Source organism: Emericellopsis atlantica, assembly GCF_019669845.1.
Source record: "Emericellopsis atlantica unplaced genomic scaffold F5Z01scaffold_32, whole genome shotgun sequence".
NCBI classification, from domain to species: domain Eukaryota; kingdom Fungi; phylum Ascomycota; class Sordariomycetes; order Hypocreales; family Bionectriaceae; genus Emericellopsis; species Emericellopsis atlantica.
The window spans coordinates 113013-128426 of NW_025764734.1; the positions used below are offsets into that span (position 1 = coordinate 113013).

The 15414-nt window shown below is 51.7% G+C and overlaps 7 protein-coding genes across 7 annotated transcripts; 4 read left to right on the top strand and 3 right to left on the bottom strand.

Moving 5' to 3' along the window:
- The first annotated feature begins 1434 nt into the window (after positions 1–1434).
- On the top strand, positions 1435–1928 carry F5Z01DRAFT_713281 (uncharacterized protein). Its single transcript, XM_046266495.1, has 2 exons — positions 1435–1584; positions 1698–1928. The coding sequence occupies exons 1-2, from the start codon at positions 1469–1471 to the stop codon at positions 1762–1764; spliced, it is 183 nt and encodes a 60-aa protein (XP_046114722.1). The 5' UTR covers positions 1435–1468; the 3' UTR covers positions 1765–1928.
- Positions 1929–3399: 1471 nt separating this feature from the next.
- Positions 3400–4182, top strand: F5Z01DRAFT_664982 (uncharacterized protein). The gene is made up of 2 exons (XM_046264134.1): positions 3400–3633; positions 3737–4182. The coding sequence occupies exons 1-2, from the start codon at positions 3412–3414 to the stop codon at positions 4037–4039; spliced, it is 525 nt and encodes a 174-aa protein (XP_046114723.1). The 5' UTR covers positions 3400–3411; the 3' UTR covers positions 4040–4182.
- A 31-nt stretch (positions 4183–4213) lies between these two features.
- On the bottom strand, positions 4214–5638 carry F5Z01DRAFT_683662 (putative alcohol dehydrogenase; the record flags this gene model as incomplete). Its single annotated transcript, XM_046265868.1, has 4 exons — positions 4214–4762; positions 4947–5076; positions 5154–5416; positions 5546–5638. 4 exons carry the CDS (start codon positions 5636–5638, stop codon positions 4214–4216), a joined length of 1035 nt encoding a protein of 344 aa, XP_046114724.1.
- A 1608-nt stretch (positions 5639–7246) lies between these two features.
- F5Z01DRAFT_639889 (GTP cyclohydrolase I) lies at positions 7247–8084 on the bottom strand (the record flags this gene model as incomplete). Its single annotated transcript, XM_046262473.1, has 2 exons — positions 7247–7546; positions 7599–8084. 2 exons carry the CDS (start codon positions 8082–8084, stop codon positions 7247–7249), a joined length of 786 nt encoding a protein of 261 aa, XP_046114725.1.
- Positions 8085–8724: 640 nt separating this feature from the next.
- On the top strand, positions 8725–12325 carry F5Z01DRAFT_664984 (phosphoribosyl transferase domain protein). Its single transcript, XM_046264135.1, has one exon. It carries the CDS (start codon positions 8843–8845, stop codon positions 12119–12121), a length of 3279 nt encoding a protein of 1092 aa, XP_046114726.1. The 5' UTR covers positions 8725–8842; the 3' UTR covers positions 12122–12325.
- Positions 12326–12540: 215 nt separating this feature from the next.
- F5Z01DRAFT_664985 (uncharacterized protein) lies at positions 12541–13333 on the top strand. Its single transcript, XM_046264136.1, has 2 exons — positions 12541–13240; positions 13314–13333. The coding sequence occupies exon 1, from the start codon at positions 12626–12628 to the stop codon at positions 13010–13012; it is 387 nt and encodes a 128-aa protein (XP_046114727.1). The 5' UTR covers positions 12541–12625; the 3' UTR covers positions 13013–13240; positions 13314–13333.
- Positions 13334–14133: 800 nt separating this feature from the next.
- F5Z01DRAFT_628733 (uncharacterized protein) lies at positions 14134–15351 on the bottom strand (the record flags this gene model as incomplete). The annotated part of the gene is made up of 1 exon (XM_046261620.1): positions 14134–15351. The coding sequence occupies one exon, from the start codon at positions 15349–15351 to the stop codon at positions 14134–14136; it is 1218 nt and encodes a 405-aa protein (XP_046114728.1).
- Between the last annotated feature and the right edge of the window lie 63 nt (positions 15352–15414).

A 15414-nucleotide genomic window follows, 5' to 3' on the forward strand; every position in this document is an offset into this window, starting at 1 on the left:
CAGGCATTGATCGAATAACGAGCGATCAATACAGGCGTAATAGCTGCTTATAGGGGGTTACGAGGGACCAGGTCGTAACAACGGTGAGGTCGCGAGCCGTACTTTATGCGTAGTGGTATGATTGGAGGAAAAAGTGGGGTGCACGTGAGAGGCGCATGCGGTCGCATGCTGGGTCGTAACACTAACCCTTTTTATTTTAACGCCTCTAGTTAGTTCTTAGCTAGGCGTTCTTCGTCGATAGTCCCGAAGGTCGCCTTTAATATTTCTTTAAAGTTATTATAATACGCGAAGATATCTTTCGTCTCTTATTTTCGGTATTAGTAAGTATTAGTTACGAAGTCCCTAAGAGTAGGTTCGAACTATACGAGAGCGGCTCTTAATAAATATCCTACCGCGTAGCGTATTTTATCTTCTTCCGTACGAAGGATAAATAGGAAGTACTATTAGTAGGCTCTAACCTAAGTTAGGAACCCTTAAAGGTCCTTAGTCGTACTATCGAATAGTCCTAATTAGCGTGGCTTTATAATCTCTCCTAGGTCCTTACCGGTAGCCTATCGAATAGTATTATTACTCACGCTATTTATCTCGTTTCTTAGCTAGGCGGCCTACTACTATTATAAGGTTATTCCTTCGTAGAAAGAACGGTAGGCTTCGTCGTATTACTACTTATTATAGGCCTATATATCGAGGACTTACCGTAGCTGCCCTTATAACTCTTAGATCTATCCTTTAAGGATCTTCGTATCCTCGTTATCGGACTCGTCCGAGTCTAAGTCTATAGACTAAGCCGTCTAGGAGGGCTCGGCATGCTTAGCCGTGGCCTTACCCTTATCGGCGGGCTTAGGGGTTGCCTTAGAGGATTCGCTAGCTATAGTATCGTATTGCTTAAGTACTTAACACGGTAGTATACTAAATAAGAGCTATTAATATATAACGTTCGGGTTAGACTAACTATAGGGTAGGTAGATCTAAGGTCGGTTTATAAACTAAGTATACTAGGATATTATTAACTTAAGCGGTCGGGTTATAGTCTATATGCGAGATAGTAGATCTTGCGTAGATAATTATATTAATAGCTAAGGAGCTAGTAGAGACTGACTATAGTGAAGCTAGGCTTCCTATATACTAAGGGGATTATTATATAAAGTAAATAATACCCGTGGATTATAAGGCTTATAAGATAAGTGCGATAATCCGGATTATAGTATTTTGTAGATAATCTAAAGTAATTAGTATGAAATAGTAGGGCCTTAGTCGTACGAATAGGATTCGTGCGACCGGTATTCGTGCGAACGATATTCGTGCGAACGATATTCGTACGAATATCGCTTATTCAGGCGGCCGGCATGCCGCTTCATACTTTACTGCATAAAGAATGTGAATGGGTTCGTACGACGAAATTGTGGGGCGCACGTGACATACGTCAGTGGCCGCATATTGGGTCGTAACAGGCGGGTCCGTCGTCGAGATGGACATGACCGAGTCCAAGGACAGCATCACTGCTAAGGTCCAGGCACTGGGCCGCATCGACTATCTCGTCAACAACGCAGGGTACTCTATCCTCGCTCCCTGCGAAGAGATCACGTAAGCTCGACCTTTTTTCTTACCTGTCTCTCGATAATTAATCCCCCCCCCCCTTCTTTTAATCTCGCCTCACCCCTGCCCGCTCTGCGCTAAGCACTAAGGTCCTTGTCTAGGCCTATAACTCAGATCTGGAGGTCGCTAGTGCGCCTTGGCCATCTGAACACTATAGCCTCGTTATAGACACTCCAAGCTGACAAGCCCCACCCCCGAACCAGCGACAAGGATGCCCACCTGCAGCTCAACACCAACTTCGGAGGACGAGTTCAAAAGTTATGCGTTGACGCTAAAGGCGCTAAGTCTGCATGTCGTTTAAATCCAGCTAGCTTTAGTGCAAATCCTACGGCTTATCCTGGCGCCCCTCGATATACTCATTTCCACCCTCTAATTCAATGATCTTCCTGACGTGTCTTAGAACACGCTTAATCCAGCGTTGAATCTCGGCCTAAGGCAGGTCGTTCCATGCCTTCTGCTATCTCGCGATAGCATCAGACCGTGTTTTAGGGGCCCCCTTCTTAGTAATATATCTCTTAATCTATGGCCAGGCCGGTTCGATCATATTAAGGTCCGGCGAGTTACTACACCACTCGAGGCGGCGCATACCTTCGAGATCGTATAATTGTTGTTGTATGTGGTGGGCGTGCGCCGGAGCCTTATCTTCTTGAACCACTGTATCCGGCCTCTCGAGGGCATATTCCTTCGCGAACGGTAATAGCCTTAGCCTAAGAATATGCTTACGATAGCGATACTAATCAATACTACCTTTCCCGCCTCTCGTAAGCTTCCCGGTCGCCTTCGTGAACCGCTAGGTAGGCTTCTTACTAGGTGTCTTCTGCCGTAGATTGAGGCGGCTTATCTTTATCGAGAGCTCCTAGGCTTCCTTCGCGGCAGGCTTAAGGGCCTTATTCATAGCCTTAAGTTCTTCCTTAGCAAGGCGTTTCTTAGTAGTAGTCTCCGGGCACCAATAATAGCAGGGGCCTTTCTTATCGTATGAAAAGCTACCCTAGAACATAAACTCTAAAGAGCCCTTCTAGCGCTCACGGATATAGCTCTTATTCACCTTCTCTTCAGGCGTTCGCTAGAGCCTATAGGCACCACGGCGATATAACAATACCATAGAGGTCTCGTCAGACCATATCACAGACTTCTAGTCCTCGAGGGTCCAATCTTGCCGTGCCAGGCACCAATTAAGGCGTTCTTTCTTCATCCGAGCAGTCAGACCAGGCTTCCTCGTCGGCTTCGTCTTGTGGAAGCCAGCGGCGTGGAGCACACGCCAAACCGTGGTCGCTAAGATCTCGATGCCTAAGAGGCTAAGGTCGCCGGCGATATCAGCAGAACTCTTCTCTCTTCCGTATCGATCGCGGCGTACAATATTCAAGATTAGCTCTTTATTCGAGGATTATTTCGACGGCCGGCTAGATCGAGGTTAGTCGCTAATATCGGTATCTTAAAGCTTTAAAGGGCGTTCGGCTGGGTCGAATCCAGCCTCGCACGCTCTGCCGTAGATACGGTTGATCGTGCTTGGAGTTAGGCCTGTGATAGAGGCAACCTCTTTAGTGGTCATACCGCTAGCCTTTATACCTATAACTATCCCCCTCGTTATAATATTAGTATGCGGTATAATCGCGGTCGGCTTCGTTAAAAAGTTTGATATTCCAAAGTATATATCGATTCATTAGTTAAAGAGGGGTTATGAGAGGGGAATTTTTACACTAAATTTAGTGATAAACTTCCCGGGGGGCTACTTCGGGCTAGACGCCAACTATGGCTAGTTTCTTGGCAACGCATAACTTTTGAACTCGTCCTCCGTTCTTCGGCCCCCTTTACGTGATGCAGGCCGCTCTCCCCGCCATGCGCGACGCCAAATCCGGCTCCATCATCAACGTCTCCAGCGTCGCCGCTAGGGACCCCATGGCCGCCTGCTCCCTCTACGCCGCCTCCAAGGCTGCTCTCGAGGCGGCGTCCGAGTCGCTCGCCAAGGAGGTCGCCCCCCACAACATCCGTGTCCTCATTGTCGAGCCCGGGAACTTCCGCACAAACTTTGTCAGCGCTGTAGGTTTCCACCCCTGGCCCCCATCACCCATGCTTTTGGCCTATCTCTGCCGTCTCTACGTGGGCGAGTCGCTTGGCACATACTAGCTTACAGATTCAACAGCTCTCTGACATGAGCCCCGAGGTGGAATCCGTGCCCAAGCACTACGACGACCCTGTCGGCGTCATCATGCGCAAATTCTTCACGGTCCACGGCAAGCAGATTGGTAATCCCACCGAGGGCGTCTCGCGTATCTTCGAGGCCGCCACCGGTCAGGAAGGTCCTGCTGGTCCCCTGAACGGCAAGGTCCTGCGTCTGGTCCTCGGCTCGGACGCCCTGCGGCGCATCAAGGCGTGGAACGAGAACTGGGCCAAGGAAGTGAGCTTGCAAGAGGACAGTGCCGTGAGCACCGACTTTAAGGAGTAGATAGCGAGACAATCAGCAAAGGCTGTCCCCTATTTTCAGAAGACTTGATTGGGTATGCTGTGAACTGATTTGGCACGCCCTTCTACTCTTTCTGCTCTCGACGTTGAACTGATATAACTCTCTTTCTCAGCACAAGCAAGCTAGATGGCACGCCTCTCATTCCGGCGGAGCAAACTAAATAGTGTAAACCAGTTTCTCTGCACTGAGGACTAAGCCCGCCTGCATCTCCGCTAGCCCCTTCGCTACGCCCTCCAGCCCGCCGCCCATCTTGTTTAGACTCATCCGCGGGGGTTTAATCGCGCCGCTCTCTAGCAGCCGCTGCGTCAGCTCCAAGAACATGCGGTAAAACTCCATCTCTGTCGGGTCCGGCTGCACCGGCACGTCTCCGAGCCAGTAGTAGAACTCGCCCTGCGTGTCGTACCCGCACATAAACTCCTGTCCCGTGACCTTGGGGTTCGTCCGCGCGAGGAGCTCGTAGTCGGCGGGCATGATGGTCCCGTACGTGCCCGGCTCCGCGTCCGACATGGCGGCCGCGCAGATGCCGGCCCCGTCGCCGGTGCAGTCCCACGAGTAGAGGAGCTTGTTGTTGGTGAAGCGCTTGATGTCCTTGCCACAGGTAGGCGAGTTGTAGTCGAACGCGGCGTCCGCGCCCAGGGATTTGACCAGGTCAAAGTTGCGGGTCGAGGAGGTCGTGATCACGGTCAAACCGGACAGCTTGGCGAGCTAGATCCCTGCCATACCCGTAGAGGTACTGCCGCCGTAGATGAGGGCGGGAAACGGCGACTTGGCGGGCGCCGTGGGCAGTGGGAGCTCGAGCTTCTTGTATATGCCTTGGCCCTTTTGCTTTCTTATTAGACATGAAGCTCTCAACAGCGGGAAAAGAAAAAGCCGTTGGTTGCAAACTTACGACAGTCATGTGGGCGACACCGAGTGAAGGTGCTTCTTCAAAGCTCATGTTATCGGGAACCTTCATCTGGACACAAGCTTTCGCAATGGCGAGTTCAGCAAAGGCGCCATATTCATGATTCGCGCGGTTCCTACATGTTCGTCAGCCTCTTGTGGGCAATCACAGAGTTGATGGCCAAGGAAGAAAACAGCAAAGGGTTACACTCACGAGCCATGGATCCAGCCAGTGATCCGATCACCAGGCTGGAAGTTGGTGACATTTGCCCCGACCTCCTCCACGACGCCCGCATAGTCGCAGCCTACTCTGCACCTAACATCGGCGGCGGCCCAAGCAACGTGCTTCCAGTCCGTGGGATTGATGGCGACGGCTTTGACTCGCGCGAGCAACCATCCGTTGCGCACCTTGGGCTGGAGGACGTCGCGAACGGCGGCTTTGACAGTGAGTTCCACCACGACAACGGCTTTTGTGGTCTTGGGGCCGTTCGTCTTCACAATATTGCCTAATGATTATGCTTTTGTTCTTTTTTTCTCTCTCTCTTGAAGGTCAAAGTCTTCTCAGTTGAAACAGGCGAAGAATCAGTTGGGCTTCTCGCAAAGTACTTGGACTGTGCCCGTGGCCAGCACGAGGCTAATGCGGTTCTCCCCGGAGCCGCGTACATGACCATTGCAATTGAAGCTGCTACTCAACTTCATAATAAAGCAGATGATACGGCTCCGATCAAAGCATTCAAGCTTCGCCAGATTGCCATCAACTCATCTTTGCGCGTTGAAGACACTGAGCTTGGTGTGAAAACATTCCTCAACATGGAGAGGCTACTACTGAACAACGCTGCTATCATGTCACAGTGGTACAAGTTCAGCATTGGCTTCATTCTACCCAATAATGATGTGTGGATGCAACACTGTACCGGAATGATCGCCGTTGGTCACTGAAAACGCGGACGTTGATCCATCCAATAAGCTGGAGATCGACCACCGAGCCAAGTCTCTGGATATCTCCCGATGGTACGAACGGTTCTAGACTGCCGGCCTTGGCTACGGACCTGCATTCCAGGGATTGTCCGATCTCAAAGCGTACCGCGGTGCCAATGTTGCGTCAGCCAACGTATCCCTTCATCCTACTGCTTCGTTCGAGAATGAATCGCAGTATGCGATTCACCCTGCCACCCTCGATACTTGCATTCAATTGGCGCTCATCTCTTGCCACGCGGGACAAGTCGAGAATTGCAGAAAGGCCTTTGTTCCCATCTTTGCAGCCAACATGACGGTCTGTGTCCCTGAACAACCCGCAGTCCACGCATTGGGCGTGGCGGAAGGGAATATCCTCGGCCTCCGCAGTGCTTACACCAAAGTTCAGCTCTATAATTCAGGCGGGTCGCTACTCCTTGATGTGGGAGACCTGAAGTGTGTTGCGTATGAAGGAATCGAGGACTCAAGTGCTACAGTGTCAGCCCGTCAGCCGTACTGGCGACCAGTGCTACGACCTGACCTTGGCACTCTGAGTGCGTCCATGGCACAGACCCTGTTCCCTCCCAGAGAGGACTGGTCTAACCACGCTACTACCATAGAAGCTCCACAAACATTGGCTGTCCACGTACTCGTGAGTCTGCAGGGCCAGCTACAACAAGTGACACATTCTGACTCCGCTGGCCAAAACCATGATCAATTCATCGATCGGGTCAAGAAATGGACGTCTTCCAAGGAGTATGAAGCTATCCCGAACTTCAGAAAGGAAGACTGTGAAGGCGAAATTCAAAGGCTGGCCAAAGATCTGAGCCATGTTCCAGAGGCGCGATGCCTTGTGGCCCTGCACCGATGTATCCTCACTGTAAGTTTCGTCCTTCAACCCGCCAGAGGTGGCATTGCGTAGTTAACTCCCCCAGTTTAGAGCTAGCAGTCGAGTCTGCCTGGGAAAAAACATTAGCATTATAGAGATGGGCAAGCTTGTGCCACAGATCCTTAGGTACTTCGATCTTTCTTGGGCTTCTGATGCATCTTCTTGGGAGGTGAAGACATACTTCTTCGCGAAACAACACGGCATTAAGGTTCGAATGCGACTACGACAAAAGTCGAGTCGAGAGCAGGCGAGGCCGCGAGATATTTATATCGATAACTTTTCTATTTAGTAATTTAACTAGTTCGACCATAAAGTAAATACTGCTTCGTCGTGGACATTTATTAGCGTAGTAGTTATAAGTATATTCCTCTTTAGTATAGCCTTCCTATGCGCAGTCTTATTTAGTATAGTCTTCTCTAATATAGTCCTTAGCTTAGTTATCTTCTACGTGCGAAACACCTCTATTAAAGACCGACAGAGCTTCTGAATTCATTGCGAATACTAACATCCTGCTCGAAACATCCCATGAAAGAGCTTGTGACAGTCATAGCGTTTGTCTCCTGCACGCCACGCATTGCCATACAAAGGTGAGAAGCGGCTATCACGACAGCAACCCCTTGCGGCTTGACAATATCCATTATGGCATCAGCGATCTGTTTCGTTAGACGCCCTTGAACCTGCAGCCTTCGAAAGAATAACTCCGCAATCCGCGCGAGCTTGGAGAGACCGATCACGACTCCAGAGGAGACATAGCCGATGTGAATCTAGTATGCGGTGAGAATGAGATTGGCACGTGCCAACATAAGTTGTACTTACCTTCCCAGTAAAGGGTAGCAGGTGGTGTTCACACAAGCTATACACCTGAATGTCTCTGACAACAACCATCCCACTGTATTCTTCCATCAATAGAGCGTTGTTCATAATTCCGTGCGGGTCGACGTGGTAGCCCCTGGTGCAGGACAGCAATGCTTCTGCGTATCGCTGAGGTGTTTTTCTCAAACCTTCGCGGCTCGGGTCTTCTCCGAGGCATTCAATCAAAGTCTTCACCGCACGGCTCATCTTCTCCAACCGAGTTCCACCCGAAACGGGCTCTTCAGCCTGGGGGATGTAATTCCCAAGTCGCTGCACTTCTCCGTTGGTGTTTGCAGCCATGCTGGATGAAATATCCTCGAGGGATCCAGCGCGCTCCCCAAGCCTGTTTTGGCTGCCTGCGGGAGCGGATGCGAGTGTCGAGTCCTCAATAGCGTTGCACGTGGTACTCAACCCGGCGACATCGAGCTCTCTCGTCAGGGGACATGCCATTATGAGTTTTAGAGAACTGAGGAAGGATATAGGATATTGGGAGAGTATTGAAAGAGATAAGGGAGGGGTTGCTTTGCGACTGGATGTGGCATGGCCTGATTTACAACGGTTCCTGCGAGGAATCAAGCTTCGGCGAAAGATCAACGGGAGTTATAACAGCAGTGAATTTTGTGTAGAACGAGTGAAAGTATTTTCGTATGTCCAGGGGTGTTTTATTTGCTACATGTAGGCTGCCTACCGAGGACGTGTATCTGCATGCGAGCTGCGTGCTACTTTGTTCGCTATCGGTAAAGAGGTCTATAACAGTTCCTGGCTATGTATCACCCCGTACATGTAGTATCGTACTACAGGCTAAGCGACGATTGGTTTCACCGTGACCCATTGCGCGAATAGCTGAAAGCAGAATCTCGCTAACCTTGATGTTCACAGGCATGGCACGGCTACGCTCGTGTCTCACAGCATTTCGGTGCGCCGAGGGCACTAATCTACGTGTTTGAAAAGAACGCACAGCATATACTGCAGGAAATGTGAACACAAATCGCCCCCTCTATCATTAGACTTGTCTCAATGTACATGGGAGGCTTGTTTCAAATAGCGAGCGCTTCCATTTTCAATGCTGACGCGATATCGTTTTTAAGAGCAGCGATTCATTATTTGCCTGTGCGCATTCGCAAAACGTCGCAGTGCTTCCTACACATTGTCTTTCCGTGCAGAAGTCCTTCAACGGCGGAAGTCATACCCACCTCCTTCAAACCGCCATGGCTACTCTCTACGATCTAAAGAAGGCTCTTGAGCGCAGCATCGACACCGCGAGCCAGGAGAAGACTGCCGTCTCATCTGGAACACGGCTCCTGTCAACTTCCGAGTACAGTGATGGCTTCCAGGCCCTGCGCGAAGCCTCGGAGCAGTCAAACTACCGCAGCTTTATCCTGCCTCAGCTGGAGTCGCTTTTGACACCTCTTGTCCGGTCCCACGGCCAGATCAGCGTCCTTGAGATCGGACCTGGACCCAAGAGCGTACTCCGATATCTATCTAATAGTCTCAGGAGTAGCATCCGGAAATATGATGCTTATGAGCCTCATGGCCAGCATGCTACAGACCTTCAGATGTGGCTTTGCCCTATTCTGGACACCCGGCCCCTACTGCCATGTTTGGAGACGCCTCCTATCATACATCGCAAACCTTTCACTGCCGACATCAACGCGAATATCAGTGCCGGTACAGCGAGGTACGACGTGATCCTCTTCTGCCACAGTATGTACGGGATGAGTCCTAAGCGCGAGTTCCTCGCCGGGGCTCTCGGCATGCTCGACAGGTGGCCTCGGAGTGGACTGGCGATTGTTTTCCATCGAGAGGAAACTTTGCGACTCAACGGTCTGCCATGCCACAAGACAGCCGTTCATCCATCCGGGACTATTTGCGTGAAAGATGACAATGAGACGTTGGATCGCTTCGCGCCCTTCGTCGCCGGGTTTGCTATGCGAGACTCAGGGGTACACAAGCTCATCCTGGACGAGTGGCGCGACCAATGCCGCGTCTTGGGCCGTCGCGACACGGCCTGCCGAGGTTATCTCCTGTTTAGCTCCCCCAATATCATGGTTTCCTTTGCTAGTGAGGCGACTGGATTGGCGCACCTTACCTTGAACCTCCCATCTGCATTGAGAGTGGACGAGCCCAGAGTCAAAAACCGCCAGGCTCGCCTTCACAGTCCAGCGGCTATCGTGAGGCCGACAGAAATTCTACATGTCCAGCACTGTCTTCATTGGGCAGCCCAACATGGTACAGGTCTGACAGTCGTGGGAGGCAGTCACAGTGGTCAGTGCATCTGGCCCAACGTCGTGGCCGTTGACATGAGCGCCTTTAACAAGATCCTCGTGATTCCGAATGAGAACGGACCAGGCACGGATGCCAGTGGCCTGGTGGTTGCTGAGGCAGGATGTACGTCGGGGGATATCATCCGTGAAACAATAGCGGCAGGTTTGACGGTGCCTCTCGGGGCACGTCCAAGTGTCGGAGCAGGCCTGTGGTTACAAGGCGGCATTGGCCATCTTTCCAGACTGCACGGTCTCTCGTGCGACAAAATTATTGGCGTCGTCATGGTCAGCGCCTCATCTGGGCGCGTCCTCTGCGTCGGGCATGTGCCTAACAACCACCTTCCTGACCATGCCGAGGTTCCGGACAACGCAGACGACTTGTTATGGGCACTCAAAGGCGCAGGGACCAATTTTGGCGTTGTCATTAGTGTTGTTTTCAAGGCTTACGCAGCCCCAATGTATTCGATTCGGCACTGGGTTCTCCCACTGAGCTGTACTCTAGAAGCGAGACGCGGACTTCAAGATTACCACAAACTCGTCTCCGCTATCACGGACCCGCATACGTCTGTAGACGCCTATTTATTCTTTGAGGACAAGAAGCTTCGGCTAGGTGTGACCATGATCGAAGCTTCAACAAGCGATGACGCCGGCATCGGCGATAAGATCTCACCCACAGCCACACCTCCGTCCGCCACTCGAGTGCTCGGGCCCGAACATGAGTCCAAGTTTGTTGACAATGTCGGCCTGTTTGATACGGAAATGTACATGTCGGGTATGCATGGGGGACATGCTGGCGGCAAAACGTCCTCCTTCAAGCGTTGCCTATTCTTCAAAACTGTTATGGCGACCCACGTCGCGGACAAGCTGTTGGCAGCAATCGAATCCCGCCCATCGCCCCTTTGTTATTTCCATCTCTTGCAAGGTGGCGGAGCAATTGGTGAGATGGCATCTGATGCAACGGCCTTCGGCTGTCGAGACTGGGACCTTGCCTGTGTCGTTACAGGCGTCTGGAGCCGAGACCAAGACGGCACTGGAGCATCTCAAGCCGCCATACAATGGGTATACAAGGTTGCTCACGATTTGCTGCGTCTGAGCCATGGCGCATATGGCGCGGACCTTGGACCATACCCCAGAGACGCTGCACTGGCGGTAAAGGCATTTGGTTCCAACGTAACGAGACTTGTCGGTCTGAAAAAGGCCTTGGATCCCCACAACATACTCGCCTACGCTTGTCCACTCGTCAATGCTCCTAGCCATCCAGCCCTCGTCATTATCGTTACGGGTGATAGCGGCGCTGGCAAGGACTATTGCGCCGCCATCTGGGCTTCGAGCTTTGTCTGCGAGACAAGATTCACAGCGCGTGACGTTAGCATCAGCCACGCAACCAAGAGAGAATTCGCGGCCGCGACTGGAGCCGACCTCGATCGTCTTCTCGAAGACCGCGCTTATAAAGAGAAGCATCGTGATGCGCTGACGGCGTTCTTCCAGGGTCAGGTGAATGAACGACCAGGCCTGCGAGAACAACATTTTTTGGATGTGGTGAACGACGCCATGAGCACTGATGTCCTGCTCATTACTGGCATGAGAGACAAAACGCCCGTGGCAGCATTTTCGCATTTGGTCCCAACCAGCAAAGTGGACGAGGTTCGCGTTCAAGCTAGCAAAGACGTGCGTCGGGATCGTGGAGGCTGCTTGGAGGATGTTGACAGGGACGATAAGGCGAACCACAGCATGCTTCACAAGCCCGATTTTGTCTTCCACAATGACTTGAAAGGAGGAGAGGCGGCCAAAGAGTTTGCCAGAGACCATCTGCTTCGGCTGTGGAGCGAGGACCTGCAGCGACTCGGGAGTTTGGTGCGGACAACCAGCGACTTTCCACGCATGGGCGTAGAATTCCGCCACGTTCTCGGCATAACACAACAACCTCATGGGCTGCATCTCTGCGCTTCCTTACTCAAGTCCCACTTCCAAGGTCAATGGCGCCGCGTAGATGCAATTGTGTGTTGTGGAGCGGGTGAAATCTACGCCTCAGCATTGGCCTTTTCCGCACAGAAACCCCTGGCTCTAATCCGCGAAGCTGGCAAACTCCCCCCCCCCGACAGTATCCGTCGCCAAGGTCTCGTCGCATATTTCGTCTTCCTCATCAGAGGAATTAGCAAAAAGCAGGATTCAGATAGGCGCAGACGTGATTCCTCAAGGTGCGCGTGTCCTTGTGGTCGATGACGTGCTTGCAACAGGTCGAACATTGTGTGCCATATTGCAGCTTCTGCGCGAGGCTGGTGTCAGCGCTGGCAATATCGACGCTATGGTAGTAGCAGAGTTTCCGATCCATCGTGGACGGCACCTATTGCTCTCTTTTGGCTTTGGCGATGTGCAGATCCGGAGTCTTGTGGTCCTCGGAGGTGCCTGAAGTTGATAAGAAGGAGCCCCAGGGTAGTTTGAGCGATATTAGTATCCGTGAGCGTCTAGCCACAGTCTTGCAACGGACCCATAAGTTCCGTATACGAATTACGTGTGCGTGTAGACTTGTTGGCAGGGCGCGACAAACCAATTAAGCGCGCGTCCATGCGGAGCCAACCACGTTGCCAGGGCAACAGGTCCTAACTATCCAGGCCCGCCAATTCGTCCCGAGCTAGTCTACCCTTTCTTCAACGTACGGCCCCGACATGTTCAATTGGCAATCTTCTCGCCAACCACCTAATGGCTCTGTTCTATTAAGCGCACAGAATGTACTCGACAAAGGCCGACGTCGCACACTGGCTTTTATCTATCACCGACTTAAAGCACGATCCTCTTCCCCTCCCGACCGAGTCCGGCCTAGTTAACTACGAAAGTCGGCAGCGTAAGCGACGGAAGCTCGACACTCATCGACACGAGCTTCTATCGCCACCGCCTTCGGAACTCTCAAGGACCGTGGCCGACATGTCTCAATCCTCCTCTAAGAGACCACGAGATCCCGAGGACCCTATTAACAATACTCACGATACTTTTTCTAATACGCAATCGAACGAAGCATATAATCAAACCACTCCACGCCCCAGCCGCTTCCAACAAAATCAAACTATAGAACCTATTCTAGTCTCGGCTGGTTCCAGCTATAGCAGCCAGTCGTAGATATCGAGCGCTTCGAGCCAGTCAGCACCTATGTTAAAGCGTCCAAAATCGGTGTCAAGCCGATCATCTCCCTCGCGACAAATCCGCAATACCGAAATAAATCAAATAGGATTTAGGATAGGGAGCTTTCTATAAGATACTTACCCCGAATCTCTCTATAATTTACGGCTCGAGCTCCGCGACATCGGGCTAGGGCATAGAGTTCTACTAGCTTTACTCGAGAATAAGGTATATCCTAGTGCTATATAGTTAATTTCTATGCTAACCTTAGCATTCACTTTCTCTAACACGAACAATAAAGATACGATAGGCCGATTCCGAAATACCGCGATCCGCATTCGACCGAGATAATACTACACGAGCGTAGATAGAAGCTATCGCGACTAACTTACCGCCAATCGACTAGGTATAAGCATTAATAAAGCGCGCTAACGAATACAAGCTCAACCGCGAATACGAGGCTTCGTGGAATAGAGAGATCCACGCCCTAATCCTCGAGCAGGCCTTCCGAATTAATCGTTTTATGCGCAATAGACTAGTCGACTTCCGGTATTCTCAAGCTACGTAGATTATCTATGCCTATAAACCTCGAGAAATACTATCTAAGATAGTAGACTTTTATATCTTTTATAGACCTAAAACGGGAAGCGCAGAAGAATAAGCTATTAACGATATATACCAATCACGGCCGGCTCAATCGATTAATCACACCGACCTAGGGGACCTCTACAAACGACCGATCGCGCTCTCCATCGAGACTAAGCGTCCTAATATAGAACGCGACAATATAATATTACAAATAGGAACCTAGCATTCTACGCAATAGCGCAGCCTTCGACACAATCGCAGCGGATTATCATAATCGATCGAGTTCCTCCCGGGCATTCTCGTCCAGGGACACGACTAGCATTTCGTTACGAGTATCTCGGACGAGAGCGGCAAGTCGGTGCTATTAAGGGGTGTAAAGCTCGGCGGGACGGAGTCAGAACTAGCGATTTATTCCTTAATCTTAGGGTTACGACGGCTAAGACGGTGGATTTTAGAGGAGTACTGGCCGATGTTTGTGTCGGATGTGTTACCTAACCCTCTATAGTGAAAAGGTAGTATTCCGCGCCTCTACTCTACTTGATAATATTATCGCCCATCCGCTGTAGCTGCTCAGTAATCTCTCCAGGGTTCTTGTCGCCCACTTGCCGCTGCAGCATGTTGGTCCAGTCTAGGATAAAGTTCCGTATGTAGTTGAGTGGAAACGGGACGTGATGGAAGAGCTGGCCCACGTAATATGCGGACTGCACCATTTGCGTTGTATGTTCCAGCTGGTATCCTTCATATCGCTCAAGCGCCGCACGCACGGCATTTGTGTCGGCAAGGTTGACGTTGTAGAGGCTCTGCGCAATGAAATAGCCGTCTGAGATGGACATGCCCGCACCGTACGCAGCATACGGTGAGGTCGCATGAGCTGCATCCCCGGCCAGACTGATGCGTCCCTTGGACCACTTCTTGAGAGGCACTCGGTCACGAATTGGCCACATGACAACATCGTCAGCTGCCGTGCTGCGGACAAGCTCACTGAGCGGGCCAGAGAACCTCTTGGAAAGCATCTGGGCGCGGTCTTTCAAGCTGCTCTCGACAGGTTTGCTATCAGGCCATGCCTCGACGAACCACCACTGCAGTCCCTTGCGGCCCTGGCTCATCAAGGGGCCATATGTTCCCTGGACCTGTGCGTCGTGGGTGAGGACGCATTCGCCAGGGATGACACCGTCGGCGATGTCGAAAGTGAAGCCGCCGATGACATGGAGGTCGTGGTTTCGTCGCGGACTTGGGCCCCAGAGGTGAGCACGGACAAATGAGTCGATTCCGTCCGCGCCGATGACGACGGCTGCTTTGATGACACTGCCATCCCCGAGAGTGATGCGGACGCCATCTCCCGTGTCTTCCAAGGACTTGACTGTTTGGTTGAACATCATGACGCCCTCTGGGATTGTTGACAACATCCTGTTGTACAGATCCGGCCGCAGGAGGCCGATGAAGCCGCCGTCGTACTTTTCAACAATATCATCCGCCAGCCGCACGGTAGCGCGTACGTGCCCCTTTGTGTTTCGGAAAGTGGTTGGCGAGGAACGAGCACCAAGGTCCTCGGTCTTTACACCCATGCACTTCAGGGCGTGCAGTGCCGTTGGCCACAGGTTGAGGATATTGCCTGCCGGCCGTGCGTATGGGTATCGTTCAAACACTCGAACGTCGATGCCGGCCTTGACACAGCCGAGCGCAACGGCCATGCCAGCAGGCCCTCTGCCAATGACGGCAACGCCGACATTGAATTTGTTTTCTGCGGCCATGGGCTAAACAGAGGATTCAAGACTGGTCTGTGTAGATGCTAATACTGGTTCGACGCTGGATGT

Bases quoted from the DNA above. Each gene is read 5' to 3' on its own strand.
- F5Z01DRAFT_713281 (XM_046266495.1), top strand. From the start codon at position 1,469: ATGGACATGACCGAGTCCAAGGACAGCATCACTGCTAAGGTCCAGGCA. The intron at 1,585-1,697 runs GTAAGCTCGACC...GTCCTTGTCTAG, and splicing joins GCTCCCTGCGAAGAGATCAC to GCCTATAACTCAGATCTGGA.
- F5Z01DRAFT_664982 (XM_046264134.1), top strand. From the start codon at position 3,412: ATGCAGGCCGCTCTCCCCGCCATGCGCGACGCCAAATCCGGCTCCATC. The intron at 3,634-3,736 runs GTAGGTTTCCAC...CAGATTCAACAG, and splicing joins GCACAAACTTTGTCAGCGCT to CTCTCTGACATGAGCCCCGA.
- F5Z01DRAFT_664984 (XM_046264135.1), top strand. From the start codon at position 8,843: ATGGCTACTCTCTACGATCTAAAGAAGGCTCTTGAGCGCAGCATCGAC.
- F5Z01DRAFT_664985 (XM_046264136.1), top strand. From the start codon at position 12,626: ATGTACTCGACAAAGGCCGACGTCGCACACTGGCTTTTATCTATCACC.